Here is a 22,922-nt window from a genome sequence, read left to right as displayed (position 1 = left end):
AAAATGTATTCTTCCTCTGTACGGGACGGGACTTCACGATTAGTCATCCAAAACCCTCTTTGGAGGGTTCCAACGGTTGCCATGTGACTCACAGCTGCGATTGCGCAATATACTCGCAAGCACACCCCTTGAAACCCGATTTATACTTTAACATTCAAAAATGACCAATGCAATTTTAAAACATCATAAATATTTTAAGACAAATTATAATTTTTGATAGGTATTAGGTACATGAAGCATAGACACATAGACACATAGCACGCAGTTACTCTAACAAAGATATACAAGGAAATTATGTATTTATTTTATTGTGAAACCATAATCAAGTATTAATTATAAAATTGATTTAGAAATTAAATGTTAATTAGCTCATACATAAGTTGAAAATAATTTAGAATACTTTGAACTAAACGACACCACAGTTGATCAAAAAGATTATAAAAATGTAGATAAATGATTATTTTAACAACTACCTCTATTTTATATTTATATGTAAAAACAATTAAAATAATATATAAGTACTTTTAATAGAAAGTATGTAGTATCTAGTTTTGGACGTTATTATTTTAACAATATTGACTAGATAGTTATATTGTTACGTAAAAATAAGTGAAAGTAAATTATCATTGAGCTAAAGAAATTAATTGGAAAACAAACATGAACAAGATAGGTATTAAGGTTTAATTTACTAAATAATAATTTAATACAAAATAATAAAAGATTTGATGTACGTAGGTTATCATTGACTGAAATATAAAACAATAACATGCAACATACAATTATATTAAAGTGCACCAAAACAAAACAAAAATCAACAAAATTGCATTTTGTTACAATAAAAAAATGTATCTAAATTAACAGTTCTATGAAACACGTTTTAAACTCACTTGAAAAGCAGATTAAAATGCAATCATTTCATTGCCCTATCATTAGCCTATAGGGTTCCAGTTCACCAAAATAAAAAAATTTCTTAAAAGAAAACCAAAATATTATATACAAGCAAAATAGAAAACTTTTTTAAAAACACATAGTCATAAAGTGTAAACTAATAGGATTAAATAAAATATACCGCAATAACTTAACATGTACTCAAATATATTCTATTTCAAAATTTTAAAATTTTAAATATCTTGTCGTAATTTATAACATATCAGATTATTTGACGAAACAAAATATTATAACAAATACAAACAGTAAAATGAGCTGCGAAAGATAAATTATATTAAGTATTATATTTCACGGAGTATAAACAATAATTAAATATTTAAATACATATACATATACCACAAGCACAATACTTATTCACTACGAGACGGATTAAAAATACATAACACCTCTAAATTTTTCGTATTTATACTTTTTACTCTTTTGTTAAGTGTCACGTTATAGAATCCAGTACCTATCCACCATATAATTTACTGTATATTTGTTCTGACCATATTTCGACTAAGTTGTAAAATCCTTCCCCCCTCCCTTTTTCACCGAATTAAACAGTATGCATTATATTTTTTTACAGTAAATCGTTAGGTATACTGTATACATTATATAAGACAATATTATTTGATATATATCATTTTTTTTAACACCATATTTAGTATTATGAATATATTATAAGAGTGCTGAAAAGTATAAGAGTTGAAAATGGTATAGAGATGCATGTATAAGGTTTTATGTATTTTTGCATGAATATTTATGTACGTAGATAAAACAAAATACAATTTAAACACGGGTTTCTTAAATTCAATTTTATATTTGTTATTTTCTTTCAACTTTAAAGGGCGATACACTTTACACATTCATTCATTCTGTCCCCATAAATTATACTTTGTTCTATTTCTGTATGCTTAAACTGGTGTAGCTATTAATGAAATACAACAGGCCTGACCGTGAAATTACTGAAATCTATGCACACTTGTGTCTGTGCCCCATATGATCACAAGGAACTAGACATGATATTTCTTTATCAATCCGCAAAACTGACATCGAAATGCACATAAATCACATGCGATTTGAACTGTACAATTAATATACGTTATATTGTAATCATCGATATATGTGCTCACGTTTTCAAATAAACCGAAAATTGACATTGACGAAAGACAGAGAATGGCTTTTATGACAAAACTTTTGTAAAAACAAATATTGAAAACAATTATCACAAAAGTACAGAATAAATTAAACTTGTTACACAATTAAAAAAATTTTAAATAGTATAATATATAGGTAGATAGTTGGTATAATACGTTTTGTATGCATTAATTTCCCAACTGTTTTTTCCTTTATGTGAAAACACAATACGTACAAATTAGCACAATAGATATAGATGTGCATGTCGATGTTAAAAGATACACAGACTTGGATTAGACGCCAATAGTTATATTTAAAGTTTAGTAACCTGTAAGTTTACTAGATCAGTTGATTAACTAATAAAATAATATTACCTTGTAGTTCAAAAGTGTGCACTGTGCATATTTAAAAGTAACTGAAACTTGGACCAAATTTACATTCATAATTATTACATTTTTAAACAATATTCTACATTGATTCAGAATAATTTATTTTAACACCTTTTAAAGATTGCATTAGTACGTTGTAAAATGAATATTTTGACAAAGCTACTACTGACATTCAAAGTAAAAACAAACAAAAAGAAATTACTCGAAAAGTATGTTATTACAAACCTTACAAATCATTCATATAGATAGTTCTAAGGTAAATATTATTTTATTTAAATAATATTTTGATGTGTTAGACGGTTTACTAAAAACATTCATAATTTAACCATACGATTATTATAAATACTTATACAAATCATAAAACATTATACATATACAATTATTGTGATTAAAAGTAAATCTAACCTACACTTTAAGAATTATTTTTTATGAATGAGCTGTAATTTTTCATAGTTCTGTATTATTTATTTGAAAATAAGAATAGGTAAAACGAAATAAAATTGAAATAATCCGTAACATCACTATCGTCGATGTTAATAATAATTATTATATATTTTTTTATTTCATATATAGCATGATCATTATATTATTACTTTGAAATATACATCTTTCAGTCTACTATATTAATGTGACCTTGATGTTTTCTTATATGAATTATTTTATTTTTGTTTTATTCCCATGACTTAAACCATCATTTAACAATGGTTCATTTGATATAGTTACCAAAATATAAAACAGAACCTTAAGGTACATTATTCAAGTTCTGATCATGTAATTACAATAGAATAACAAAAAATAAAAATAAAAATTAGCAAAGAAACAAAATAATTGTAATAACATATTTGGACCATTACAGTAATCCGAAATCCCTTATTATACACAGACTTGTCTGCAGTTGAGAAGGAAAAACCCATAAATTAATAACCCATACATTTTATCGTTATTATATATATGACCGCTGTCCGCTGTAATTTGTTTTAGATAATTGTTGTTATATCATTAAGTATAACTAAATGTACATTCTACATACCATGCCATCAGAGATAAATACATAAGGTACAATATTGTACAATTAATAAATGTCAATATCTTATATTCTTATGGTCTCGTTATCTGCGCAACTTTCCTGTAACGTAACCTCTGAGGATAACGAGGAATTATCGTATATCTAAGATACATTGGTACATAGTACACGATTAATATTTAAACCAACAAGACAACGTCGTAAGTGTACTAGCCTTGGATATTACCTATAGGTGCATAGACAATAATAATTTGAACAAAACATTAGCCTATGTTTATCGAATTTGTCATTTATGCTATAATATAATACATTGATAAACCTAATGAGTAGTACCGAAATATGTCATACATGTTTATAATATTATAAAAATACATCAGATATGTATCACTTACGCGTATTATGACCTGTCTATGCTGCAGATTAATGAACTTATAAATCCTAGTATAAACCATCATCTATATATCTTATGTGAAAAAAAAACAACTAACGAGATATTATAGCTTAAGGGGGAGTGAATTTCTACATAAATACATTAACCCCACCTGTTGTAAATCATATTTTATGTACTGTAAGAGAAAAACTATAGACCTAATATATTGTATATTATATATATAACTACGCACCGCTGCTGCAGAAGAACGACAACACCTTTGGCTCCTGGCGATCAACATTAATAAGACTAATTATTAATATGATTACAACAATATAACGTGTTATTATATTATTTCATACGACAAAGTGACAAAAAATGCCTGCGGTTTAGATGTAAAACTATAATATAATAGAAATTGCCTTGAGTAAACGAATTCACTATAGATGTACCTATCGTGTATGTACATTGCACAGTACAGTAAGGCTACTGCGCCAATTCAATACATCATATTCAGTTAAATAAAGGTGTACTACAAGTATTATAGTAATAATATATTATGTAATTTTACTCTTATCTATTTTACTAATTCTTAATATTAAGTTTTAAAATCTAAAACTTTTTACAATACAATAAACAATTTAAATAAAATTTGTCAAACTTCACATTTAAGCTATACAGACAAATTGTTTCACCTAAAAGTCTAGTGGAATAATATGTATTGGAGAAGTTTTAGTGAAATAAGTATGAATGGGTTATTAACTTCATAGTTACATACTTATATCATTACTTTAGACAAAAAAAGAAAATAATCTTAAGAAAAATTGTGTTAAAATAAAATAAAAGTCTCATTTGGCACGTAGTAGAAAATTAATTTAAGATAAGTGATAGATTCAAAAATAGATGAAGTTAACGTAAATAGAATATTACTTATCAGTATATATTTCGAGGTCATTTGTCGATCTTATGACAGATATAAGTCAGATAATTTTGTCTCATCAGCATATTGTTACCTGGATACTTTAATAAAACATAAAAACTACTTAAAGTATACATTTTTTAACGAAAGAATTTCTATCAAATATTTAGGTCAGACGATAGGTAGTATACATACAATTTTTTTTATCCATACATATTGTATATGCAATATGCATACAGTGTACGTGCAGTACCTTCCTCACATTATTTAAATTATAAATAAATATTATAATGAAATATGATAAGCGAATAACACAGAAATTATTAGACGTTACATTTCAATAAGATCAAAATAAGTTTATGTTATAAAAATACCTATATTTTGTGGGAAGCAAAAACTACAAAATGTCTAAACATTTTAAATTAATCATAGCCTATATACTTGTAGTTTTATCAAAAATGTTAAACATACATACGAAAAACTAGGTAACGTTTAAGTTAGATATAGTTTACAATATTACTTGTTCTCAAGCCTATATATCAAATGTATTTAATTTTCAATTAATACGAAGAGCACACGCTCCTACCTCGCACGTTCGAGCCTTGACGAGCATTTACCCAACTTTCCTTCGCCAAATTCTAAAACTGTGAATTAAAACAAAACGTTAAGTTTGCCAGTCGTTTGTAAATATTTTGTTGAACCAAAATGAAGAAAAATTATGATAAAGAAAAACAATGTATGAGTATCAAGATTGGGGAAGGGGTAGAGAGACTGAAGAAATGTGTGCAATTTGGAAAACCCCAATTTTTTTAAACTCAAATCTCAATTCTTTGTAAATTACAAATTATGCAATGTTTTAGGGCACAATTTTTAAATCGAGTGAGGAGCTATGGGGAAATGCAATAAACATCGATCTAAACGATCAACAAGCAACCAGGACAGCAACTACGACCGCATATAATACAAAATGGACCCAAGTGATGCTGGTGCTGTCACTGTTTGGGAAATAATCTAAAATATAGTACTCTGCTATCTAGCCTTAACATACATCAATTAAAATTTAAATATTAAAATAACATAGTAAGTATACAAGTAAATAAGACCCTATTTTATTTCGAATTTTCACATCCGCAGTTATTCATTTAGCTTCTAAATTCAGATAATACTTAATTTAATTTTGCTGACCAACATTTAAACTGGTAAGGTAAAATAATAATAGTTGAATACAAATTCGCATATTACATAATCATTATTACCTTTACAGGTACAACTTAGGAGAGAACCAGTAAAATTTTATACTAGTTGTGTTTTCTATATTTGATACCATAATATTTTGCTTAATGCTTATCATTAATCAGTGAACCAATCATTGTATGCTCGTACAGAATAATAGGTTTTAGAATCTAGTTTTTTTTGTACCAGCCCCTTGAAAATTACCCTATGGATCCCATATGCTGCAGTTTTTCAATATATGTCTAGGCTAGTTAATGAAATACTTAATTTGTATTTAGGTAGATGAATAAAACTAATATAAATACCGCGTAATATTATATAGGTAATTATCAACACCATTTATATTCATCATTTATAAATATATAGATACTATATACATATGTAATAACTAATAAGCATTTTATAAGTCATATGAGTCGTATATCCTATACAGCATACAGTCTATACGGATATTTATTTTTTTCTAGTTAAAGCCATACGATAAAATGTACCTATATATTATGCTGTATACCATAACAGTACTCTACACACTACCTATACGACTATACAAGTCAAAATGTTTTGAGATATATTGCAACCACTGATTGAAAATGTGACGACAATAAATAATAGTTGTATACTTGTATACCTACTATCTAATGTATACGTATCGTATATATATACCGGTCGGGATAATACGACAATCGAGAAGAGCGTCACACCTATGTTCTAATAAATTATATAATTATAATTGTTCACGCGTCATATTATACGATGATGTATGGCCGTATAGGTGATAACTAATAATTATTAACATTTACATAGGTGACGACCGTCGTGGATCACGCTGCAGTACTTTCTCGAAAACGTTTAAACTAGTCGACGTTTTAAGAATGTACCCCTAGCTAGACCGTAGTGGCAGTTTACACTATACACCCATAACATGTTATCCTATTATCCTACATACAAAATATAACATATTAGGTATATATTATTAATAATTTTATTATAATACTCGTACCCATAATGCATATAAATATATAATACTTGATATAATATTATTATTTTGGGCAAGCATATTATTATAATAATAATAAATTACAAATTACAATGACCAATTAAAAATACGGGTGTCACGTACTTGTAAGTAGTTGTAACAACGACGACGACGGCTTATATACACAGAAGATAATATTATACAGCAGTGAGCAGTATAAACTATAAAGTATAAACATTCGATGGCTTCTTGACCTCAACCGCGGAATAGTTATCTCGATTTAAAACATAATATTATGTAATGTGCACACACGCAATATTATAATATAATATACTCCTATTCATAAATTGTAACATATAAGTCTCGTCACCTACACACACACCACACGTACATTACACGATCGCTAATAGACTTCCGGTCGCGCGAAATTGACTGAGATATTATAATAACGAGTTATGTACACACGATACAATAATATTATACTCTGATTATAACGTCTATGCACATGTAAATTGTATATATTATATTTTAAAGCAAGGGATACTGGGATAGTGGGATACGATAAGCCAGCAAACGGAGCAATAGGTCGATTGAACAGACAGAAAACTGCACTTAGAAAAAAATGAAAAACTGCACAAAAAGAATTCTAACGATTTTCCCATGCTCGGCAAACTTATTATACGTTCTCACGTAGATAATAATATACATATAATATATACCATAGGTATACACACACATATATTATAATTTAAAAGTATATACGCCGGCTGGTTCTCCAGTATTATTATAGCGCAATGCGTCATTGGGATGCAACATCACGTGCAGCGCCCTCGCCCGGGCCGTATAGGTGTATACTAAATAATATATATAGTATATATTATTATATAAGCTGCATGGCCACTGTATAGGTTCTAGGCAGAGCGTATTTCACAGTTGTTGAAACGTCTGTGTAATCGTATTAGACAAAAAAAAGTCCTGTTATTACTACCATTACAACTACTATGGACAAATCGGCACCAACACAATAATATAATAATGCGTAGGTAATATATTATCACGTAAATAGTATAATGTTAAATATGACTACGCGATGTATTGGCTTATTGCTCTAACAGTACTATCACTGATATTTTAGTTGTTGTACATGTCTCGAGGCATGGTTTGGCCAAGACTCCTGTCCGTGAATTCAAATGAGCCGACACTGAAATTCCCCGCGACATTCGGCGAAACGATTATGTAAAAAAATAAGAAATGAAATAAGTAATAACAGATGACAATAAAAAAAATAAAAAATACCACAACGTGTGATTTATAAACCGATCCTCCATTACAGACAGCACGCGCTAGTCTAAACCCCGCCACAAGTAGATACGCACAGTACACACCAGTATATATAAGGTATCACTCAACAATAATATATGACATTGTAACATGCTAAACGTAATCAACGAATCTACTTTTTAAATTCAGTTTATTAGTTTTTAAAGTTATTTTCAAATATTCTTAAACTAAAAACAACTTCGTGCCTCATTTGTAATATACCTAAATGGATCGAGTGTGATTGAATTATAAAATTGCAGTAACTATACATATAATATAATAATAATAGGTACGTCTATTATTTTATTTTATTTTATTTTACTTTTCATTTTAAAAACAATAATATCAACATATTTTAAAAATCTACGTTTTTTAACGTTTTAAAAATAATTTATGTTTGTATAAGTATTCCAAGTAGAAAACGAAAAATGACTAAAATAAGGTGTACGAAAATAGGAAGTATTGAACTATTATAACTATATTAAATAATATTGTTTAATTTGAAAATGTAATTGTCAAATAAGTCAAAATAACTGTTTTAAAAATAAAATTAGGCATGTGTAATAGTTAATAGGTATATAATATATAGTATATAAACCTAAATTTTCCGTTAAACATATTATAGCTTACTGTTTAAAGTATAATCAAGAATGGATCAAGCACATGATTTCACACAACCTGGACACCACACTGGGACCCAATCACGAAGATAACTTAAATATGATTAATTTTCTTAAGCAAGAGCAAAATTGTAAAATCTAATTAAAAAAATTATAATCGCTGTATTTACTTTATTTATTATTTAATTTGTTAAATTTGTTTTTATATTCATCATGTATACCTAACTATATTATAACCAATGGATTTTGCTTCTGATGTTAAATTTATTTACGATCAATAAAAAATAATAATAATCTAAATTTGACTAATTTTGTTAACCAATTAGCACTTGGCAGACAAACAGTAAATACTATATAAATAATTAAAATCGAGATATAAAATTAAAGTTTATATTGTAAAGTCACCACTAACCATCATACAATTTAATAATATATTATCTACATTAATATACTTATTATATATACATAATTTATACACAATATAACAGGTTCAAAAACAATTTGTAATACTTAAAAAATATAATAAACTAAATCATAAGTAGATCGTAATACTACGTTCATAAGCATAACATCATTCATAGATCGTTTACTTACATCTTTAGCTGTCATATATAATATTTAAATGGTTGACCAAAATAATGAAAATGTGAACGTCTATGAATACTATAGCTTTTAGCCATTAGGAACGTGTATATAAGACTACCTATTATTTTATATCAGAAAAACTTCAATAGTGTAAAAAATATTAGTAAAATTACGTAGTCATTATTACCCATTTTCATCCGTACCTAAGCTCAATAGTCATCATTGAATAATTCATTACATACTTTAAGGTATTTAATATTTTAGGAACAAGTATTTTTTCTTCTAAAATGAATAACAATTATATTTTAATGAGTGAAAATATTCATTTACATAATATTAAATCAGTACAAAAATAAACAAATTTTATACCTTTACGTGTACCTAATTCAAAAATAATATCCTGAAATTCGCTCATTTACAAAAGAAAACGCATCATTATTCAAACTGTAAGATAATAATTATCATTGTCATTCTTCTTCTAATGACGAATTCACTTAATGTAATAAATAGTCATAGATGTCTATCTACCTAATTGTAACTTAGATATTAATAATTATCGCTCACCAGTTATTATAATTTATAGTTTTCAATATAGCTCATGCCGTGAACATCCAATTACGAGTTGCGTGGGAAATAAAAGTGATATAGATTTTTATGATGTGATAAAAATTGTAACTTAATAATTGTCATTATGTTTAAAAATTTCAAAAGCTATGCGGCTGAAAGTTGTAAAAACTCTAGTAAAAACTTTACCTGTTACTCGCGATCATCTTTTCGTCAAGTTATAATAAATTAAACATGTTTATTGTATAATATATATGCATAAAACCGAATAAACTAAATATCTTTAAGCAAAAACACTAGCTTACCATAAAAACCTTTCTGAAAACATGAAAATATTTTTTATCATCTTGCAGAAAAAAAGACTTAACTAACTTTATTCTAACTATATTATATTATTCTAATTATACGATTGAGAAGGAATCAATAAATTACCAAAATTCTACACAACTTCAATACAATATTATGTTGCGTTCCAGTTAAAAAATGAATCGAAACGAAAATACTTAATAGTCAACGAAACAATAACAGTCCAGCCACCGAGTGTAGAATTATTATATGTATATGTACATCGCTATATTTATTATTGAAACCAAAAAAAATCTGTGCATCGTATTAAAATCCCATAGTGGTTAAATAATAACATGTCGAGACAAAAAACCTTGTTTTTGTGTTAGTCGACAAATATAAAAACTGTGTACAATATATGTAACAATAACTCCCTATAATATTATTGTTTCACTTCAATCTGTTTTTATAAAACGCTACAGCTATACTTTAGTACTCAAAGAAACGGAATGTAAGATTTGACGTTTATCTTGTTGCGTTCGCCGAAAGAATGAAAGATACGTTGCGCCGCCCGCGCACCTACCTTCGGGATACGACCGCGACGGTGGAATCGTTTTTCTACGTTACAAATCGAATCATAAAAACGAAAGAAAAAAACGCGTAAAAACATGTCGGAGGCCGAATTTTATTGTTTGGTTCCGCGACGTCGTTATCGTCGTCCATTACCCTACATAAACGCATAGGCGATAAACCCCGTTTCCCAGTAAAAAACGGAAAATAAAATACATATTATAATAATCATATTATACCGGCCAGACCGTATAGACGTCGTCGTCGTCGTCGTCGTCGTCGTAATAATAATAAAAAATATATTCGGAGAGATCTGCTTTGAAAATCTCCCGGTGGTCGCGACCAGACGCAATCCGACCATAATGGAGAGAACCACGAATGCTGTACAATAATAATAATAATAATAATACGAACGCATACGGTACAATATTATACGCCTCGAGACTGTCTACCTCTATACAGTCTATACAGTCTAAACACGTCTACACACGTCGTACCGTGTGCATAGTCATTCGGTCGGCGGCAGTGGTTTGTTGTGGTTGCTAAAACCAGTTTACTCCGGTCCGTGACCGGGCTACCGTATGGTCGTCGTGGTGTCTGCGCGCGGGGTTTACGCATTAGCCGCGCGATACGATTTTCAAAAAAAAAAAATTCGATCTCCGGCCGTGTGCCCACTACGTGTTGAACAGTATAACATAGGAATCGTGACTCGAAAATCGATGAAGATTGGATTTTTGACCGTTTCTATACGAACGAAACGATCGTAGAGAAGACGGGATAGGTGCATTCCCCTATCAATTATATTATGTTCATTTTAAACAGTTATTATTATAACCTCCGTAAGTACCTACAACCCATCCAATCTGCAACGCTTAAATTGCAATAACATACCAAAGAACATGATATTTTATAATACATTAAGTACGTCATGATAAATAGTTATCATTTAGGTGAGACACGGGGGCAATATGTGGGCGATGCATTTCGAGACGGAATTGGCTTCAAAAAAAGACAACTCACAAAATGCGTTGCAAAAATTATTAATTAACGTTCACCAACCTCGAGTGCGGCAGAAACGACTGCTTCGGCGAATCCGGTCCATGGAAAACTCCACCAACAAACACTCGCGAGCCGTTTCGGTTTTTGGGTATTTCCGTCGAATAGTCTCCGTCGGCCGGACAGTCACATCACACGCGTGTTCCAGAACTCGCGATATCGTCCGCACGATGCCACGACCGACATAAATCGTATACGACAAACACCGGCGATATCGTTATCAGACAATACCATTTACCATAAAATATTTAAATCTCCGAACGAGACGCGACTACGCGAAAACGGAGCACGACACAGAACGACGGAAATGACAGACACGCGCACGGCGGACGCGAACGCGGCACTGACGAAAAACACGCGCGCACTACGGCAGCCGGTCGACCGGTAGGTAACGGCAACGCTACACACACGTTTCGGCCAATACCGGCACGGCGTTCGACGGCGGCGGCGGCGGCGGCTGTGGCAGTGGCACCGCTTCGACGTTCGGTAGAGGGGGGCATGCGTGCGGGACATGTCGTACGCCGGCCGGCCGACCGACCGATCGTCCGCCGGTCGCCTGTCGCACGCGACATTGTTGTTATTGTTATGATTATATTATTATTGTTATTATCATACCGCGGGTAGAGTCGCACCGCCGTAGTTGGTGCGGTGCGATGATGTGGCGGGAAATGGTGACGCGCGGGGGCGGCGGTGGAACCGCAGTGGTGCCAACGTGGACGTCGGCGGAGCGCGGGTCCCGATCGATTAGGGTGTCTGTCCGCCGTCGTCGCCGCCGCCGCCGCCGGTGGCTCCCGAAGGGTTGAGCGAGAGGAGGACAGAGTGTGAGTGAGAGGGCGACGGAGCGGAGCGGCGCGTCGCGCTCACTCGCCTCGTTCCGCACGCGACTACCGACAACTCACGGACAAGACCATGATCGCGGGGGGAGCGAGAACTTACGGGTCCAAATTCGAAACGCGTTCGGCTAGAAAAACTTAGTGGACAGACGAAAACATATTCTCAAAATGAACCTTTGCCATCTCAGTGCATCTTAAAAACAAAAAAAACTTGCACAATCCCCGTGACTACCTATCGGAAAATCCGAACCTTAAAATCATAAGAATCGTATTCTCTCTGGCAGCGTAACACACGTGGCGGCTCGGATGACAATTTATTTTTCTATAAAGGATAAACTTTTCTTTACTGTTCACGCGGAAAACAAATAACGTTTCAAATTCTCTAAAAGGTCCTGCAGCAATTGAATGAGCGGTTGTAATAATAATAGTATGATATATTTTATCAAAGGTTTATTTATTATCCGGTTATTTATGTGTTTTACAATTGCAAAGCGGATATTTTGTCCGACTGTGATATATAATATATGTAGGTATAGTGAATACCTATAACATATTATATTATTACAATATCTTGTTGAATATCGGTTTAATGTGTTCATATAATACCCATGTTCAGTAGTATGTAGTATGTACCATACATTAACGCAATAACGCGTGTAGGTGTCACAGAATTTACTGCAAATATAATTAGCAACAAATCACTAATTGGTAATTTACCATACTATACTATATGATTATATGAAGGCTCCATTTTAAGTGGTACGTCAATTTATTATATAACAATCAAAATTTAAAAAACACCAGTTAACCCGTTTTCATGTTTGTCATAATTTGTTTATTTTTAACTTGTGTAAAAGTATATAAAATAAACTTAAATAGCACTTTGAAAGTTTAAATTACTTTGCCATTAAAGTTTTTATTGAAAATAATAGGTACCTACGTGTACTGTATGATGATTACTGTATCTATAGTATCTATAAATCTTATATGGCTATACAGTTGATAATGTAATAATTAACGATGTATGACTTCTAAGTGACTGCAGAGTACAGTTTATCTTTTATATATTTAAATTTCAAAATATATTTCAAGTTATCACTTATAGTCTTCTAGTTTTTACTCGTAACTATAGATCATTGATCAACAAATATATATCTTTTTCGTATTTGAATAAACGGCATCATGGGAAATAGTTTACTGTTTACACTTCCCTAAAACTACCTACCAACGAAGGGCCTACTACAACAATCAAACAGCTACATTTTTTTTGCAAAATTAGTTTTTTCACCCAAAATATAAAGAAATAAATCTCTATAAGTAGACGCAATAAACGGACATCTCAGATTATTCTTTATTGAATTAATGATAACAAGGAGTTCATCGATACTGTGTTTGAGTGTAACACACATATAGCTTCTTATATTTTGATTACAAAACGTTTTCATACTTAAATACAATTTGTTTTAATTAAATTTAAATTGTATTCTTAAAGTTTTTCTTACATTTAAAGTAATATAATATATTGTACTTGGTGCAACAACCTGCAGAAAACTCCAACACTGCAGTAGTTATCAACTATAAGTTCAATATATTTCACTACTTAGTTTGAATAAAACAGATAAAGATAAAGATTAAGGTCTTGTCTTTATTAATTATCATTTGTTATTACACATCACATACAGAAATAAATTATATAAATAGATTCTGTAATGGACTTTTCTAACAAAATGTAAACAGTTTTTTATTTCTCCTGTGAAATTTTTGAAAATTCAGCTGTCCTGTTGTTGCAACTGCAGGACCATGAAATGCATCTACGAAAAAACTGAATTAATTGTAACATTATAATATTGTTACCCCGAATGAATCAGATCTGTTGATTTTAAATATTTTACTATGAGTTATTACTTCAAGGAAGGATTAAAAAAAAATGTTCAAAAAATGAAAGAACTGCAAAAATAAATATTTTTATAACTTATTTATCTATATGTATGTACCCATTTATTTGATCTTCTTATCTAGATTCAGGCGTTTCAGTATTCTGTAAAAATATAAGACTCTGTATACATCTTACGAAATACAAAACATACAGCATGAAAATAGTTTTTTTTTTTTTGGATGAAAAGGAAAATGTAATTTAACTTGTATTGAAAAATACTACCAGCCACAACTCACGGTATCCTAATTTTATTTACTTACGTTTACTTTTTAGACCTTCCAGTAAAACCAGACTGACAACTCACAAGCTATTCAGTTTTTCTCAATTTAAATAAATTATTGATTTATAAAAGAAAAAGACTGCAAGCTTTGTAGAAAGTTCAAACGCTTAATTCTCCGATACACATACAGTATACACCTATATGTAAGTATATATCATAATATAGTTTATATTTTTTGATCAACATGTTTTCTATACACTTCATTACATTCTATTAGAACGTTCGACATTATATTATGTTCATATTTTATTGTAAACGAAAATGAAGTTGTTTTTTTAACATTTTTTTTAAGTGTTTGTGTGTAATAATAACTTTATACTTACGACATATCCTTCAAGAATTCTTCCATAGATAGGTAGTATTATTAACGTAGTTCGATTCGTTAAAATAAATTAAAATAAAATAATATATTCTTACTATAAGAATTAATATCTATATTATGAAAAAAATAATTAGTCAAGTTTTAAACAAAATGAACTCCATAAATTAAAATATTATAATACCGCAGTACTACACCACCTACTACATTACAATAGTGAACTCTTTTATGATATAATATAAATTACAAACATAATATTATATTTATATTTTAGTAAGATCTATCGGCCATCATGAAGACTATCACATTTTAATTAAATTTTTATGTATCACAAGTACGTCAAATGTTATGTTGTTGTGGATTTCTTTTTAAAGAATTATTTTTAGAAAATATTTATTTAGCATCATTGTATCTTATATAATTTACAGTTAACAATACATTTATATAATTAAGTTTTTACTAAAGTTTTCAATAAAATATAAAGGCGGCTGGCAGCTAACTGTCAATAAGATCATAATATTTTTTTATTATCAATAATTGATAAATAACTTAAAATATTATAAAATATCTAATAATACATTTGTCATGTACATAAATAATATATAAATAATTAATTTAAACCTGAAATTTTTTTTAAATTTTTTTTCTTTTCTCCTCTTTATAGGATTTAAGCAATGTATTATGTATATACAAATATAATGCTAATGGTCTTAGTAGAAGAAGCAGAAATTATTATAGTTTCAAGACCAATAAAAAAAAAAAAATATTTATTTAATATATAATATTATATTTATTACTAGTTATTTAAGATTTTTATTGTACATTCGAACATTCACTATATTAAATATGAACGATTTAGTATATAAATAAACATCACTCGTGGTACATATTACACATACTTACATTTCAAAAGTGTTATTACTAGTTAAACTTTTGCTAAAATTGTTTGATGCCAAGAGTAAGTTTATAATAACTTGTTGCTTATATAGGTAAAACAAACATGTATATTTTTGAGGTCATAAACCATGTTTATCAAAGGACATTTTTGTTCATCATCGTTAAAATAATAAAATAGCACTAAAGACTAAGGAGCTCAATTATTATCACACGGACGGTATTTTTTTTAACTAGTTTAAATCTCACGAAATGCCTTTTAACCTCTCTATTCAGTTTATTTAGTTCTATAAAAAAAACACCAGTTTTAGAAACTTTATAAATTTATAAAAATGTATTATGTTTATTGTTTAAAAAAAACGTTTCTTAGGTATATTTGGTGAGGTTAAAATTGTTATATTTTTTAATTATTAACAAAACAACAATTACTTATGCAGAAATAACAGCAGTGTTAATTTAGAGACGTGGTTGAACTTAAAAAGGTATGAAATATAACACTATTAATAAGTAATATTTAAATTTGTATTTGCCTATTTTTAATAAACTTGTATTAATCACATATAATGATGTTCATTTAAAAAAAAAACTAGCACTATTAAAATATTATCATAACTATATGTATAGAAATACATAACAATAGAATTAGGTAGATAAATATTAAGTTTTATATTTTAGGTTCATATTGTGATTAATATTATTGTCATTGAAAGACAACGCGCGACCGACGCCTTGATCTTTAACTCGAATTGGCACGAGGTGACATGTTATAAATTAATTTTATGAATGCAATTTAAATATATATTTAACATTAATTATTCAATTTCGTTCTTAAACAAACCATGCCCTTAACATTTTTTTATTTGCAAATTGTAAGTATTTTAACTTCATAATTTATGAAACATAAATAGATATTATAAGATATCCCACTGAAATCTGAATGTACCTACTATCGGATCGATCAATCCACTCATTTTCAAAGTAGATAAATATTTTCTTTACTTCAACTTATGATGAATTAAAACAATATTTTAGGTACCCACTTACAATCTACCTATACTCGTATATAATATGCGTAGTGCACTAGTGCAGTGTGTACAATTTATGATAATAATGTATTAATTATTATAGTTATTTAAATGAAACGGGTTGTTTAAGTATATAATTAAACACAAGAGTTCATTGTTAACTGAAGTTTGATAAATGATAATATAATCAACGACCATATATATAGTTTTTTTGCACTAATGTGTTTGCAAAGTATGGATTTTCGAATTTCCCCAGCATCGCGCGTACAACAGATACTATACTCTACACACTTTGTCTTTTGTTTCAAGCTATTTTCCATAACCCTGTGCACTGTGTACGTCCGTATCAGAAATGTGCGCATTCAATTATTATTTACGATACGAGAAAACTTTTGTCCGCCTACAAATCTCCTTCAATTCGTTTACGGTTCACTCTGCCGCAGATTCGAGAACACGCGTTTTATACCGATGTATAGTCTCAAATAACTCAACACACACATTTTTTACATTATATAATATATTCAGTATTTCGGTGCGATTAGAATTTCGGGTATCAGTAGGTACAATATTACCTACAATATTACCTCAATTTTTATAACACAAATTTCTGATAGTTACCTAACAGTTTATTAAATATAATACGTATACACATTATAATATTATCATCAAAGTCCGCATTTGGTGACGACTACTATTATACACGCTTTTACTCTCCGTTGACTGATTAGTTAGTCGGACACCTGTGTGCTTTTCACATTTTCGTGCCTGCCACTGAGGTTATATATATATATATATTAAGATATATACAGGTATATAATACATATCAGGTGTATATTATACATATATACAGTATACCGATAGTGCACATACTACAGACGAAGGCTCTGCAAATAAAGTAATCGACAAACGTTTCAAGAACCACTGTAAAAATGCTTTATTACATGCCAATTAAAAATATTAAAAATGTATCAAAAACCTAACATAATAATGCGCGTGTTCAAATATCCACACAAATTCATACCTACATGCTAAAATAATATATATTATAGGAGTAATACAAAATATTGGAATAATAATAATTAATGTTTTTCTGAGCTATGCGTCATTAATAATATTTAGCTCAACATTTATGAGTTTATGACGAGAAAAAAAGTAAAACAAATTGTTTATATAATATACAAATATTGTCAAAAATACTATTGTTTCGTTCACGGATTTTATGACTTAACATAATAATCATGGCTTACCTTTGGCTTGTGCAAGGATTTCATTATAGCCGAATTTCCTTTGCCCTGAAATCACACAAAAATATGATTTTAATTAAATAGTTATATTACGTTGAGAATATATGTGGTATTTAGACCATATAAAAATAACAATATTATCACTAATTTTGCTATTTTGTAATTATCACTAAACATAAGAAAAAAATATTAATAATAAAACCACTAAAGGTACATAATAGGTACTATCTATATTACATATTTACATAATAATGAAAATTGTAAAATGGTTGATCTGATAAAATTAGTATTGTTTTTTAAACAATACAACCCACTAGTATGTATTAAAACGTATAGTAGTTAACCAATATTTTAAGTACTCCTTGTCATGGTGCAAACACTTGACTTTGCAATATCGTTATTGCGGTATAATATAAAATGCTTGCCGTTGTACACACAACGTGCTATTGTATCTATAAACATAAGCCCCATAATTGGCTGTCAAGAATTCTTCATGTTCTCAAAACAACACTATTTTTTTAATAATATTTTAAGAATAAAATTTAAATTGGATGCACCTGCAGGCGGCTAGATATTGTTATGTATGTAATTGTGTGTATATTATTATTATATACATACTAACATACTGTTACAATTGTCTAGACTACAGAGTTATAAATGTTATAATCAGTTAGAATATACAATATTACTTCAAACTTGTTGTATAAATTGTATTAAATCCTATTATTCAACATCAAAAAATGAAATATGACAAAGTAATAATTGTGTGACTAAACAAATGAAATACACTTTTTGTTTTTAATGCGTTAAACAACAAATAAAAGTACGAAGTACTATCATATTATTTATAAACATACGATTTAGAAATAATTCAAATAAGCCTATTGTTCTACACATTTCTCAGAAATCTGATTTTATTACAATTTTTTTTTTTTAGATTTCTTTTATATTCATAAATTTCTATTAAATACAATATACAATACTTAAAACTCGATAAATATTCTATTTCTGTATTCATGTATGAAAACAATTTTTACTTGTTTTAACGAATGGTTCAGGATTTTCCAGTTCTAGAGGTTTACCTTTTTTACTCCCAGTAACTCAATATTTCCTTCACAGATAAATTACAACCCTTCCTTTCATCATTTATCACTGAATATGCTCTGCCATAATTAACGCTTTGCTGTTACATTTTTCTTTAAACCATAATAACATTTTTAATCTCTTCATACTTTCAATCTCACCTCCTAGCAATTTACTCCAGCCCCATTAACCACACCGCCATATTCCTACAAAAAAACTTTCTATATTAAACTCCCATTTCACATAATATTGACCTAAAAAGAAAAGTGGTCACGCCGGCATAGCTGAATGAGATCGCTCTGCATGTTACACTCCAGAAAATCGTGTGTATGCTCCTACTTCTCCCTTCTGCCGACCATTCCTAACTCAAATGCCTCGTGGAACGTCCGGCAGCTCAAATAGTCGTCATTAATCCTTACTAGTCTACGTTGTAAACTAGAATAAAGGTGTATCACTCACAATTTATCGTGGCTCTACTGGAATCCGCTTCTTTTAAAAAAAAATACCCTATCGTAACCTTCTCTAATCATTTGACTTTATACATATCTTGGTCATGAATCATAATCGATTTCCTATAATGGCTCCAACTAGCTACACTACTTATCGCAACTCCCACAACATGTTTCCTCTAAGCATTGAATATAAAGAATATGTCACCTGCGTCCGGCAACCCTTTGCGGTTTTATCTTTACAACTGTATTAGCATACCAACTTATAATTAGGTATTTATACAATTTATAACTGAAATCATTCAATTTATTGGATTTATCTAGAACACTTTACATATTATAAAACAAAATAATTAATCCTATTCATATTTCTAAAAATTAAATACATTTTTAATTCTGTTATAGCTACCAACATATTTATTTAACGTATTATATCTAACAGTTATTATGCTTATTCAAATTTGTTCAGCAATCAAATGTTTTTTAAAGTAAAAACGGCTTAATAGCACACTATAGTTTCATATTGATTTATTTCCCCGAAAACATATATAATCACATTCCAGCATACATAAATTAAATCATATAATTAATATTTTAATTATAAGCTGTTAATTGATCCTTTAGTTTATTCAAATTTTAATAGTATTCGAAATGCATTTTATATTAGAATGTATATGACGTACTATAATATATTTGTATCCGACCTAAGCTTAAAGCCTTAAACCATATACCAAACAATTAACTACAGTTGAAATTTTAAATAATACAATTTGTCTCATTTTTAATATACATTTATTTCAAATAGGTTCCTATTATTCATACCAATAGCGTAGGATAAAATATTATTTTGTATGCATTTATACACCTTTTTTGTGTGTGTTATACCTGAAAAATCGAGGTACTATTACTTACAACGCACCCCACATCTCGATGTTTAATTTAAATATTCTGAATATGTAATTACTAGTTAGTAAATGAGGGTGAAGGATGTTTTAGTTTCATATTTGTGTAAAATGTAAATGTTCAGTTAATCTAATCACTTATTTAGGCATGTCATCCTGCCAAGTGACAATACAATATTATGTTGTCTCGATTTGCTTGAACTGTATTTCGTTGGTATGTTTGATCAAAACAGACGGATGAGTCACATTTAATACATCAACCCGACAAGAAGATTTTGACTTTAGAATTAATTCATGTCGAGGTACATCTGCATTATAGTATTCGTCTAGTAAATATCTATATTCTACAAATACCTGTATAGTGAATTTAGCATACACAACTACACACTAAAAAAACATTTACTTAATTTATTTTCATTTCACAAATCCGAATAAAATTGTTCACACAAAAAAAGGGTAAACTCACCACACGATTAAGCTGTTTCCGTTTTTCATTTGTACAACGTTTCCGGAATTAATTTGGTATGAAATAAAATAATTACGAATGTATGTTTACAACGATTCGGTTTATCGTACAACTGTGATCTGTACCTATTCAGTTATATAAACTAATTTATGGTATGCCAAGCATAGGACATACAATTTTTATTAATTGCATGTTATATATTAAATGTTCAAAACCACAATTATATTATAATTGTAATATTAAATAATATTTATATCATGTAAAATTTATTTTAGGCTTGGAAATTCAACGTTAAATTATTTGAAATAAAAAAATGAGTGTTTATAACGACTAATGAGTGTTAAAAAAATATGACGAAAGTATGTACTTTATTTACACGTAAAATATACATTCGTAATTGCCAATTGGTCACTTACTTAATTAGATATAAGATTTTTCAAATAAATGTACAGTACAAACATTAAGTTAAATATTTTTTTAATAATTTCTCCAACCTCAAGTTTTAAAATATATATTAATTCTTTCCTAATATTCTCAGCAAAATTCTAGGAAATTAATATAAAAGTTAGTTTGGTATAATTATGATTTTACCTTCGGAGTTTTTAAATGTAATATGATACGTATATTTTGAACGAAAAATAAATGTTTTAAAAAAAAAAATTATTTAGACTTTAATTTTAATCATTATTATTAGAAGTCAACCACTCGAGCAAATATATTTAACAATTTTAACACACCGCAGATGAAAGCACAAATCTATCAGAAAAACAGAAAAAGAACTTTTTTCGTGGAAAATACGCGCAAGAAATAAAATAAAATTAACATTTTTTCGTGAGATTTTCAAGGAGAGTGAAAGATTAAAGTTTTAATATGGCTTTGTGGGCAACTCTTAATTTTTTCGCTCTAAAATTGTTTGCACTTTGATAAATCATTTTTATTCGAGTTAAATGACTATATTCCGTCTTGAATATTACATAAACAGAATAAAAAATAATAATAATAATAAGTAAACGCTGATAAAACTTTATGATTTTGTTTACGTTTAATGACGCGATTAAAAAAATAAAAAAAAACTAGTGCAAATAATAATTTTTTAACGAGTCTGCAGGCTCGTGGTGGCACGGTGATCCCAAAATCGCATACAATATTATATCAACAATTCCGTCACTCGTAGTATATAATAATAATAATATACCATGGGCTACATGACGCGTTCGTTTTAAACATATATAATGATATAAAGTCTCAATATTTAGATTGGTTTCATGAATCCATAGTCCGTACACTGTACGCCAAACCGGAATATGTTATATTATTGTATACATTAGGTATATAGTATTGCGTCTTCTTTTACTCACTATCTCTATCTTACACACACATACACACACCTAAATCAACACACAGCGCTGCATAAAGCAAACGTGAAAAATAATAACTATTAAGTTTATTATACGGTGTGTGTGATTCGTGCGTGGCGCAACGTCCGAGAAGTTATTGTTAGAAGCGTTCACAG

The 22,922-nt window shown here is 29.1% G+C and overlaps 1 protein-coding gene across 1 annotated transcript in view; it reads right to left on the bottom strand.

Annotated features, from left to right (window-relative positions):
- The window catches only part of LOC111030628 (flocculation protein FLO11-like), a 180,281-nt gene that overhangs the window by 145,266 nt on the left and 12,093 nt on the right, over positions 1-22,922 (bottom strand). Inside the window, exon 2 of the mRNA XM_022310216.1 lies at positions 18,513-18,557. Within this exon, the coding sequence (XP_022165908.1) occupies positions 18,513-18,557 (45 nt within the window). The remainder of the gene's footprint in view (positions 1-18,512; positions 18,558-22,922) is intronic.

This window comes from Myzus persicae, unplaced genomic scaffold (assembly GCF_001856785.1).
Source record: "Myzus persicae strain clone G006 unplaced genomic scaffold, MPER_G0061.0, whole genome shotgun sequence".
NCBI classification, from domain to species: domain Eukaryota; kingdom Metazoa; phylum Arthropoda; class Insecta; order Hemiptera; family Aphididae; genus Myzus; species Myzus persicae.
The sequence above is the reverse complement of the archived record's forward strand: the minus strand, read 5'-3'. Positions and strand labels throughout refer to the sequence as shown.